This window comes from Lissotriton helveticus, chromosome 4_1, assembly GCF_964261635.1.
Source record: "Lissotriton helveticus chromosome 4_1, aLisHel1.1, whole genome shotgun sequence".
NCBI lineage: Eukaryota > Metazoa > Chordata > Amphibia > Caudata > Salamandridae > Lissotriton > Lissotriton helveticus.
Genome location: NC_136063.1, coordinates 1,071,333,299 through 1,071,345,399, shown reverse-complemented (window position 1 = coordinate 1,071,345,399; position 12,101 = coordinate 1,071,333,299). Strand labels below are relative to the sequence as shown.

General features: G+C 47.1%; 1 protein-coding gene across 1 annotated transcript in view; it reads right to left on the bottom strand.

Annotated features, from left to right (window-relative positions):
- Positions 1-12,101, bottom strand: part of DNAH5 (dynein axonemal heavy chain 5) — a 5,174,212-nt gene that overhangs the window by 1,305,311 nt on the left and 3,856,800 nt on the right. Inside the window, exon 61 of the mRNA XM_078687662.1 lies at positions 312-449. Coding sequence (XP_078543788.1) covers positions 312-449 — 138 coding nt within the window. The remainder of the gene's footprint in view (positions 1-311; positions 450-12,101) is intronic.

Genomic DNA, 12,101 nt, shown 5'->3' with positions numbered 1-12,101 from the left:
TATGCAGCCTTCGTATTCGTTATGCCGACATTCAATAGCACCAGCTGCGGGCTGCAGAGCAAAACTTTGGGGTCAGCACTAATTATTTTACAATTGTCTTTCTTACTCTTATCGTTGCATTGATTAGCAGATTTTGTTTCTGGCATGGATACTGTTTAAATCTAATCTCAGTTATGATATATTATCCCAGATTCAATTTTACTCACTAGTATGACTGGTGTCAGACACATTCAATTGAATCAAATAACAGTACGAATCTCCCCTGCTTGCTACATTCCACATGATGTACACTACATGTATAGAGCACTGACCTGTTTCTCCATCATGGCCTTCTCATACTGAGCTTGGACAGCATCAAGTTCAGCCTGTTTCTCATCCAGCTCGGCCTGTGCTTTCTGCAGATCTAACATGGCAGCTGCGAGACGATTCTCCTGTATAGCCAAATTCGCCTGCAAAAACAATATAAAAACATTCAGGCGCAAAAACATAATATCTGGCTGGATATTAAAGTGACCCCCTCTACATCCCAATGGAAAATGCCAGCGGCATCTTTGTTCCCTTTAGGGTGCGCGCCTGCACATTGTTTTTGAAAGTGCCCAGGTTCTCTTTTGGAGCGTGCACGCCGAACATGCACAAATAGTCTTCAGCAAGAGCTCATTTAAAATGAGTGGCTTGAAAGTTTACCTTGGTGCACTACGTCACTCACGCTCTGTGAGATTTCTTAGAAAAATGTGGGGGTATTTTGTGCAGAAACAATTGGATTTTGCACACGCTGCCATCTTGGGACAGCTCCTGTGGTGTTTTATGTAAAAAAAAATATAGATATGGGAGGCTGGGAATTGGGCACTCTTGGATGGGCCTTGTGTTAAGGCCTAGCTGTGGGGGGAGTGGGAGGGTAAGCAGTTCTGGGTGGCTGGTGCCCAAGGGAAGTCAACTAAAGTTCATTGGGCATTCAGCAATCCCTTTGGGCATCAAAACACATTTTGCATGACACTGGCCTCGCCAGTTTCAAGGAGGCCACAGCGGTGTAATGACAGAGGCAGGTTTTTTATGTGGTTGGGTCCAGTGAAAACATTAATGGGTTCATGCCAACTACTATATCCATGCCCTTAATATAGCAAGTAAAACATACATTTCTAAAAGTAATACAGGTCAGCAATGTTCCATTTTACTTTTTGACTTCATGTTGTATGGTATATCCAATCATGATTCTTATGAGTATTTTATTTTCTCAGATGTGTTCCAGTAAATTATTTTTGTATTCAGCTTATGACTCCTGTATAGCGCATCAGGCAAGATGAGTTGACTTGCCTCCGAGTGTTTGGGTGAGTTCAGGGTGTGATTCGGGTTTATGATGGGACAAGATTGAGCGCTCCGAAACTGCATCTGATAGCAGTGCGAGTTCCTCCTAGTGCCTCATGTCATGCAATGTTTGACCTCTCTGTAGACCACAGAAAGAAGAAGCCTCATTTGTGCCATTTTGAAAAAGGAGACTCGTAGCTGTCGAGATATTGTGACTGAGTATTAGCGGTGGGAGGACCAACAAATTAACATGGCAGTCCGAGGGAAGGGTCTGGCTTGGCTCTAAGAGCCTGTGCATGAGGCAAGTCCTGATAATGAGTGCCGTGTAAACTAAGCAACACACATCATGCAAAAATATGAAACTGGGTCTTCAAAATTCCAAAAGGCATATTTCTTCAGCATACAGAAGCATTTCACTTTAGTACATCAGAGTATTTCACTGCGTTGAAAATCATTTAATAATATTGACAGTTTTTAAACATGAATTTAGAAACATTCATGCCTCACGCATGACAACAATGCTGTTAGTGAAGTAAGTGGTAAGCCAGTTGTAATGTGCAACCTAAATATGGCTTTTATTCTTATTATAGGGGGAGGAAGATTATAGTTATATCTATTAAATCAAACAAAAAAGGTGTTTTGTACACCCCGCATCCACAACTTACATATTTCAAGATGCTCTCATTCCCAATAATGGAAAAAAAGAGGCACATGTAAATAAAAATATTTGCCTAAGATCACAAACTTTGGGCAAGCAGGGAACACAAGACTGATCCCAGGTTTTTTGGTTTCACATTCTGCAATTCTAGCACTAGAGGGATGCAAGAAAGTAGGATCTGCTTTCATGGTTACTCCCACTTTTTGCTTGATGTCAGTATGTTTTTGACCTAGCCTGACTGGGATCCTCCTAATCTCCCTAATTTCCCTAAATTGACCATGGTAAGTACTTTTGTACTTCCCCAATTGGCTACTGCTGTACCCTTGTAAGCCCCTAGTATATGGCACTAAGGTACTCAGGGCATAGGTACACCTGGGGTCTCCCATGGGCTGCAGCATGTATTGTACTACCCATGGGAGTCTACTTAAATTGTGACTAAAGGCCTGCTATTGCAGCCTGTGTGAGTTGGTGCTTGCACCTCTCACGACAGACACTGTCGTAAAGACACTCGAGGGGGCCTCCCTGCAAGGCACGTGGATGGGCCCCCCTCTGGGCTCAATCAGGCCCTCTGCGACCAGAGTGCTGTGGTGAGGGGGGTCCCCTGGAGCTTGGGGCCCATCCTGCACCGCAGGGGCTGCAAGGCCTGTGTTACGCCCCTGTCGACAGGTATACGTTTCATTATATCTGAGGTCACTACACTTGAAACCTATAAGTCACCTTTATGGCAGGCTCTTCAATCCTGAGGGCAGGGTGCTTGGTGTGAGGGTGCCCCTGCATGAGCAGGACACCCCTCCAAACCACAGAGTCGATTCATTAGGCTTTGTAAGTGTAGTCAGCCATTCTAATACAGACAGTAGACATCAGTCATTGTGAGCTGTCTAGCTATATAGCGGCTGCACCAAACCTGGTCATGATTGGTATCAAACATGTTGGAATCATACCAAAACCCAGATTCCAGTTTTGGAAGTAGGATCCCATGAACTGGGGGGCTCCCTTAGGGTACCCCCTGTATTCCAGTAACAGCCTTTAAGGGTCTGACAGCAAGCTAGTGCTGCTGCAGACCACAGACACAATTCTGCTCCCTCTGCTGCCGAGACAACCTTGAGCAGGGGAAGGAAGAACAATAGGTTTCCTGTCACACGGAGGTGTAACCACATCCCATAAAGGACTTAGTGTATTGGGCTGGGGTAGGGGCGCTGGCCAGTGCCACCAGACTGCTTTGAAGGGCACATTTGGTGCCCTCCATGCATACTCCTGTTTGAGTCAGTTCAGGGAGCCCTTAGCTCCCTTTCTGGTGCAAAACTGGACAAAGGACATGGGAGTATCCTTCCCTCTGTCCAGTCCCTCCTCTGGGAGGGACCCCTGAGTTGTTTCAATTCTTTCCTCAGTGTGTTTAAGGGCGTGCCTGTGGGTTAGATTCAACGTGGGACAAGACTCGAGCGTGAAACTAAGTCACTCTTTGACCGTCTGGACACTGCGACTTCGACTGAAGTAAGGACTGCACCAAGGAAGACTCCTGCTGCTCCTGGTCGAGCTGTTCTTCACGTCTTCTTCATCATCTGTGTCTGTGCCTCTTCTAGGTTCTTCAACAGAGCTGTGGACATCAAGGACACCCAAAGTACTCTCTCTTGGAGTGAAGAAGTCACTCCTCTGCATCTGCATGCACTGCAACAAAGCTGACCTGTCTGCTGCTCCTGTCGTCCTACAGAGACAGATATCCTGAGGCTCAGCAACACAGGTAATGTTCTACCACTCCCTTGAGGCCTGACCTGTCCTCGCTGCAATTTTGAGGCCAGTATCCCTCGTCAGACCCACTGGGACAGAACCCATGTGCACAGCGTCTACTTACAGTTGCCAAGGCTTGTTGGCTCTGCGCTGTAGAGATCTTCGGGCTACAAAAAGCTCCAGCCTCCAGAATTTTTTTCCCTCCAAGATCAGTGTTTTTACTGCATCCTCTTCAACGTAGGCCTGCATCTTTGGTGAGCTGCTTAAGGGCCTCTTGCAACTCCAGTTCCTTTGACCGGTGGGTCCTTCTGATGGTCTACCACAGCTTCAGTGGGCCCCCTGCTTGCTTGGGGCCTGCTTTGACTCTCCTGCTGCTGGTGAGTCCCTTGGACCTTGCTGGTTTCAACGTTGCTCCACCTTCGTTTTCCACTCCAGTTACAGCTACCAAGGCTTGTTCGTGCTCTCGCCAGACACCAACCACCTAGTCACCAACATCTGATGAGGGACAGCTTGTGCACTGCTCCTGGTCTTCCTCAGCGTCGCCTGGTCCTCACAGCTGCAGCGACATGCTCACCGTCGACTCTTCAGAACCTCCTACCATAGGTGGGCATAGTTTCTTCGTGCCTCCTGGTCACTCCTGAGTAGCATAGACTCTGTCCCTCCTCATTGCAGGTTCTTCACTTCTAGAATCCACACTTGGATTCCACCAGACTTCTTTTAAGTCTTCCATTATCGTCTATGCAGGTTTCCAACATCTCTTCACCCCCTATGCACCTTGCTTCCCTGGAGTAGGTGACCTGGTTCCCGGGGCGTCCGTGGACAGGGTGGCTCTCCAGCCTTTCGCCTTCTAAGGGAATTCTGTGGGGTCCTCTGGGAAGAGTCCTTCTTCTGCAAAACTGCAACTGTGACTACTCCATTGACTTCCATTGGTCACACAGCTGTGTTCCCACTCTGCACAATGCCTCTGTGAGGTCCATGGGGACTTATCTTGGGTGGTTCCTTGTGTCTCCGGCTCCTCTGGGTCTACTGGTCCAAGTCTTGTTCTCCTTTGCAGTTCATATTATACTTTCTTAGTATATGGTTTGGTCTCCCCCTAGAGACCACCATATTTTGTGCCACTTACCTGAATGCATTTGAAGTATTTTTGTGTATTGTCTTAATATCTCCGGATAGGAGATATAGCAATTTTTTAGTGACCGCTGTGTAATAAATAGAAGTATTTTTATATAAACACTGTATGGTTATTTTTTCATCTAACTTATACTATAGGATTAAACTGGTAAAACAAGCTGTTTAACACTCAAAGGTAAGCCTGAAGGCTGCTCTCCACAGCTACTACTTTGACAACATTCTATGGTTATCCAAGAGCACTAAAACCCCTATAAGGGTTACTTGGATTAGTGCAAGGTGCACTATCTAATAAGCCCGCCTCCTACCATGGGTATTTTATTCTCTCTCTTGCTTTACATCAAGGGTTAATGATGTCTTCAGATCTTGGTGCATGAGCTTAGGGTGTGTGTTGCAGGCAGAAGACACACAAACTCTCATCTTGTTGTTGTCTTGAGGTACCAAGAGGACTTTAAAGTTGGCCAGAGCCAGGCATCTGGCTCAGCATCCAATGTCTCGCCCATCTCTACAGAGCTACAAATCGCCACGTCCTTTGTATTGTGGAAAGTACCCTTTGGACTTCTACCAATCTTCAAAGAATCATCTGAACATCATCTAACAGCCAGTTGAGCCCATCCAGACATAGTGAAGCATGGCAATAAAGACGCACATGGTCCTCAATACCGATTTCACAGTATGAAGGCCAGAGTAGAAGTTCTCTTTGGCTGTGTCCAGACCATCATACAACACTTGATGGTTTGAATTTTCGCTGTCACTCGGAGTGCGGACGCAGGGCTGACTGCACGTCGTGGACCTACGCAGACTCAATGCTCCTGTGGTAACGTACCCGAGGACCACTCTCCTCGCCATAGTCTCCATCGAGGGCGGTACAGACCTGGAGCTATAGACCGAGAAGTTGCTGTGCGAACTTTATGTTATACCCCTACAGGGTATTCCCCTTAAGACTGCTGATGGTTTTGTTGGTGTTACGGAAGTTGGGGAGGGGGGAGGGATGCTGGGTGGGGTACAATGGCTTCTGGCATGATTGGGATGCTGGGGTGGGAGGGGGGGGGTTGTTCTATGAAGAGGCAAAGACTACTAATATTGGTGCAATTAGTGCTGGGGGTGTTGGCGGGTGGGCGAGAGGAGGGATGTTGGGAGAGGAACAATGGCTGTTGGCGTGGTTGGGATGCCGTAGTGGGAGGGGGGCTGGGATGCTGGATGAAGAGGCAGTTATCGCTTGAACTACAGTTGCAGAATATACACTGGTACGTGAGCCTGTGTGGATGGGATGGGTCAGGCCTGGACTCGCTGCCCAAGTTGACATTGCTGCTGATATTGTTGATTTGTCTATGGCTCCTCCAAATGCAAACGCTAAATTAACATGTCTATCATGGAATATCCGGGGCTTGAATAATGCTCAAAAATGTCGTAATGTCATTGCCTACCTGGATAGACATCATGTCCAGGTTGCCATGCTGCAGGAAACCCATCTGCCGCCACGAGATAGGACCACCTTTGCAAGCAGATGGGCTGGGGACCGCATTTTTTCCTCATACTCAAATTATGCGAGGGGGGTTGCTATCCTAATAGCACGCACTGTACCGTTTCAGAAAGTTGGGGAACTAGTTGATGGTGAGGGGCGCTATGCCTTACTATGGGGTAGAATTGGCCGAGACACATACACGTTTGTGGTGGGGTACGCACCGAATGTGGATACACCTGCTTTTTTCACCACACTGTGGGGCAAGATACTAGCTGCAGGCTCGCGTCATATAATCTGGGGTGGTGATTTCAACCTGGCATTGTTTCCTCCATTGGACAGGGCAGACGGGGTTAGCTCCTATAAACCCAGAGCGCGTGAGGCGGTGGAGGGTATGATCGAGGAGGGAGAGTTGATGGATGCCTGGAGACATTTACACCCATGTAGGAAGGAGGGCACACACTTTACCTCACACACGAGAACGTGGGCGCGACTGGACTATTTCCTGATCACCAAGGGGTTAGTCACTGAGTTGGAAGAGGTGGAACATCTGCCGAGGACATACTCTGATCACAGTCCCATTCTGCTTAGATTTCACACCCCTGGGTGGCATGGCCAGAGGCCCCATTGGAGATTATGCCCTGACATATTGCTGGATACTCTATTTCGCGCTGAGCTGGGGGAGGAGATAGCCGCCTTTTTTCCCAGAAATAAGGACTCGGTAGACTCGGTGGAACACATCTGGGAGGCCTTCAAGGTAACTGTCAGGGGTTATTGCATCTCCAAAAGCTATGGGGTTTTGCGCAACATCCTCCGTACTCTTACCAAACTTGAAAAGGAGCTGAAAGCTCTGGAAGTCCGCATGGTAGAAGACACTAGTCCCGACTTATGTGCGGCTTTCAGGGAAACATTATCAAAGTATGAGGAGGAGGCAGGGAATCTAAGTTCCGTGGGAAACATTGGATAGCCCGTAGATATTGAGAGGGAGATCGTCCTGGGAGGGTCCTTGCCACACTTACGCGAACTCCACGAGATCGCAATGTCGTCTTCGAACTTGCGGACGCCAACGGCGATGTACTCAGAAATGCGGACGAGGTTCTCAGTGCATTCACAACACACTACCGCTCACTTTACACTACCGGCGCAGGGTCGGACACTTCCTATTCTGACTATTTAGCGGGCGTCGCGTTGTGTTGGCTCAGTGATGGGGATAGGGCATTCCTGGGAGCACCTTTCGAACTCGATGAGATCCGAGATGCCATCATGTCCCTCCAGAATGGTAAAGCACCGGGCCTCGATGGCATTCCCACCGAGTTCTACAAGACTTACATCGACATAATGGCACCTGTCCTTCGCGAGGTTTATATAGAATCCTTCAACGATGGCGTCCTTCCGTGCTCCATGCGGGAGGTGGTAATCACGTCTCTCCTGAAGCCTGACAAGGACCCAACTTCCTGCAATTCTTACCGACTACTTTCTCTCCTCAACTGCGATGTTAAAATACTAGCTAAAGTTCTGGCTACTAGACTATCTCTACTGATGACTCGCATTGTACTACCCGACCAATCGGGATATGTCGCAGGCCGTTCCACGTCGCATAACCTCCGTACCCTTTTTTCTCTCCTCCGCACTGTTCATCCAGACATACCGATCGCGGCCGTCTTTCTAGATGCTACCAAAGCTTTCGATTCCGTAGAATGGCCATACTTATTTGCCGTTCTGACAGCTATGGGTTTCCCGCCCCTGTTTATATCATGGGTCCGTCTACTTTATACTCGACCTACGGCGCGAGTTTTGGTCAACTCTCGACTCTCACAACCAATTGATATTACTAGAGGCACGCGTCAGGGCTGTCCACTCTCACCCTTGTTGTTTGCTATTGCCTGTCGCATACGTCAGCTACATCGTGACGGGGCGATTCAGTGCCTACAGAGGCAAATAGACGTGTCCCTTTATGCGGACGATATCACATTATATGTTAAACACCCTGAGACACACCTCAATCCCTTACTCAGGGAGTTTCTAGTGTTTGGGGGACAATCGGGAGTGCATATTAATTGGTCTAAATCGCAAATTTTTCCCTTAACGGATGCGATGGAAGAATTCCCCCTTGATTATCCGTTGGAGTGGTGCCAAGCGGATCTCCGATACTTGGGGGTTCGCGTCTCCCGTGATAGGGAGGAGACTCTACGATCCAATTATGGGGTCGCAATTACCAAACTGACTGCATCTGTGGACAGATGGCTCACCTTACCGCTTTCCATGGCTGGGAGAGCATCCCTCATCAAAATGGTTATCCTCCCCAAATTTCCTTATTTCTTTCTTAACATTCCTTATTTCCCGGGCGCTTTTTTCTTCCGGACCCTAAAAGGGGAGCTACGCAGACTGTTTTGGGGTGGCAAGAACCCGCGGCTCAAGTGGTCTATGCTCACCCTCCCCTATGACAAGGGCGGTTTTGATGTCCCCGACTTCGAGGAGTACTATTCATGCGCACAACCGCAATTCGCCTACCACTGGATGGCTCCCACGCCATTCATGCCCCATATAGCGGTGGAGGACTGGATCGTACACCCCATACCGTTGAATGGTCTGCTCCACTGTCCAGAAGCATCCATCACCACTCCAAATACCTCGGTATCATGCACTATGGATGCATGGCGCCGTATCGCTAAGAGATTGGCTTGCCTCCTGCCATATTCACCGAGGCTACCACTTGCCTATCACCCTGACCTCACCTTACTGAGGGAACAGGGATTTCGCAACCTCTGTGCGATGGTTCGTGTCTCGAACTGCGGTGATTTGTTCTCAAACGGCAAGTTCAAATCAGCGGAACTTTTCTTTGCGGCGCACAACTATACCCCTCTAGAACTTTTCTACTACATCCGTTTACGTGCGGGAATGAGGGACGTTCTTCCTAATTTCCCTGATGAACCGGATACACTACCCCCACTACATTTCCTGTTATGCTCTCAGGACGGGACTCACCTGGTCTCTGGCCTTTACCGCCAACTCCGGACCACGGCCTTGAGGCTGGATTCCAATGCTCGGGCACACTGGGCCTCTGAACTTGCAATCGACATCACTGATGACCAATGGCTCTATTGCTGTGCGCTCACCTCCCGTATATCTGCCAGTAGCAGATTGAAAATTATACATTACAAATACCTACAGCGACTGTACTATACGCCGGTGCGAAAACATAGATTTGGCTTAGCAGATAACGATCGATGTCTGCGATGCCGAGCAGAACATGCGGATTTTTTACACTTGGCATGGGAGTGCCCCCAAGTGGCACAATATTGGCAAAAGGTGACGGCTGCTCTTGCGGAAATGACGAACGCAGCTGTGCCTGTTGACCCCTTGGTGACGCTCCTTGGATACACTCAACTGATTCCTAGCTCTTCCCGGAGATTTGTAGACACTGCGCTCCTATTGGCTAAGAGACAAGTGGCTTGTCGATGGGGTCAGGGTAGGGCACCTAAATTCAAGAACTGGTTAGAGGACTTGACCTACTGTCAGGACCAACACACTACATTTGCTGAATTGCTACCCATCTCCAGTCGACCCAGGGACATATGGGGCCCGCTAGTGTCCTATCTGCTAGCACACATTGATGATGCGGACACGTCGGAGGGCGGCCCGGATGCTCTCTAAGGATCTTCCTTGCGAACCTGACGGGGATAGTTAGTTCTGATCCTACCTCCACATACAGGTGTGTCCCGCACCCACTACGACATATTGTTCCAGAAGCGCAGGGCTGGCGTCCTTACATCCTTCTTCCTCACGATGCCTGCTGTTGGGGTCCCCCCCGTTCGGAGATTGCTGTTTCCCTCACCTGTATGGTCCTAACTACTGTCCATCGCACCTGCCGCATACACATACATTATCCTTACCTCGCCATAAAACACAGCACCACACATGCAGAGGTCAGTGGGAATGTGGGCTCCCTAATGGTTAAACGGAGCTGCGAATACGGCGAATTGCATGACCATCCCTACCTAAGCTGCCTTACCGGCCAGACACCTCTTATTTATTTATTTTTTTCTATCTCTGAAGAAGAATGAATTGCCTCTGGGGTTTTTGAAGTTGGGGAGTTCTGTTTGATGTTATGATACTATACGTAAATCTCGAAAACACTGTTCTGCTGCTGCTCTTCCCTCAGGTGCTCCACGATACCTTGGGTGTACAATCTGCCACCGGGCCTCCGGGATGCCGGTTTAAAGGCTGTGTTATGATGGTTGCGCCATGCTACCGGCCTCCGGGTTGTGGACACGCACAGCTGTGTACTTCTTTCCAAGTGATGCAATAAAGCAGTGTTGAACTCAAAAAAGAAAAAAAAAAGAAGAAAAAAATACAACACTTGATGGTCCCAAAGGTGAACAGGGAGGTACAGGAAACATTTGTGCAATTTCCTAAAGATCAAGAGAATGACAAGCCAGAAGGCAAGTCGCATTCTTGGAGCGAAAGGGCAAGGCTCCCCAAAAAGAACAACTTCTTCCCCTTTGCCTCAATGATCTTAGACTCCCTCTTGGAGAGTAGAGAGGAAAGGTTCAGGATTCCGCTAGGAGGAAGTGGAAGCCTGTACCACAAGAATCTTCAGGAGTGAGCCAGAGAAGGTTAAGGATTATGGTGCTAGGTGACCTGATGATTCAAACAAGAAAGGATCACTTTTGTGTCTCACACTTTCACTGTCAACACCATGTACTAGTAAATGCCCTATGTTTCTAAAGGACATTTATCCTTCACCCTTCACATTCATGCACTACACTATCTTGACACAGAACACTGTTTAATGTAAAAATGTGTAATGTATTCAATATAAACCAATTTTTGCATAGCTTTGAAATTAAAACATATCGTACACAATATTTAAAAACGTTGTTTAAAAAACACAATATTCATACTATATGTAAAATATCATCACCAAAGTACCTCAATATTACATAATATAGGTTTCTTATTGAAAAAGGAAATTGCTCTGATCTATTTAGTCACAATACTAACTATGACCATTTTTTCACAAAAAGTATACATTTCATCACAAATCACAATTTATACTTTTTATAAAAAATATGGTCATTGTTAGATTTGTGACTTAATAGATTAGAGCAATTTTCTTTTTTTAAAAGCTATGCAAAATTGGACTATATTGAATAAATTATCCATTTTTACATTAAACAGTGTTCATTGTCAAGATAGTGTGTAGTGTATGAATATGAAGGATATATGCCCTTTAGGAACAAAAGACATATGCTAGTACGTGGTATTGATGGTAAAAGTGTGAGACACAAAAGGGATCCTTTCTTGTTTGAATTGGCATTTGACCCTGTTCCATTTTGTGAGAAGGGTATCTCTATCATAAGTGTGGTGACCTGATGACTCACCATTTGAGCAGCATTTAATTAACTCCATGTGACCAAATGAGATCTATGAAGGCCTTGTTGGAAGGGAACAAGGGATCCACAGCATAGGAAGACAGATGCGGAATCGCTCTGCAGTTAGCTTTGTTTTCATCTAGAGGCAAAAGCATTTCAGAACCTCATCAATCATGCGCTGCACAGCCGTGAAGGAGGCAAACTCCTGCTTCGGAGGAGCTGATGGGCCTTCCAGATCTACACTAGGCATGCGTGTTCTGTGACTACAGGACACCCTCCTACCTTGCACTCCTTTTTACTTTTCAGACGTAATTACTCCAATCGTGTAAATACCAGTTCATAAAATTTATTTAAACATTCTTTTGTAGCGGGTTTTCTTTTTATCAGAATTGTATTTTATTCATACATGTTTACATGCTTATTTTTCATCCCAATGCATTTCAAGCATAAC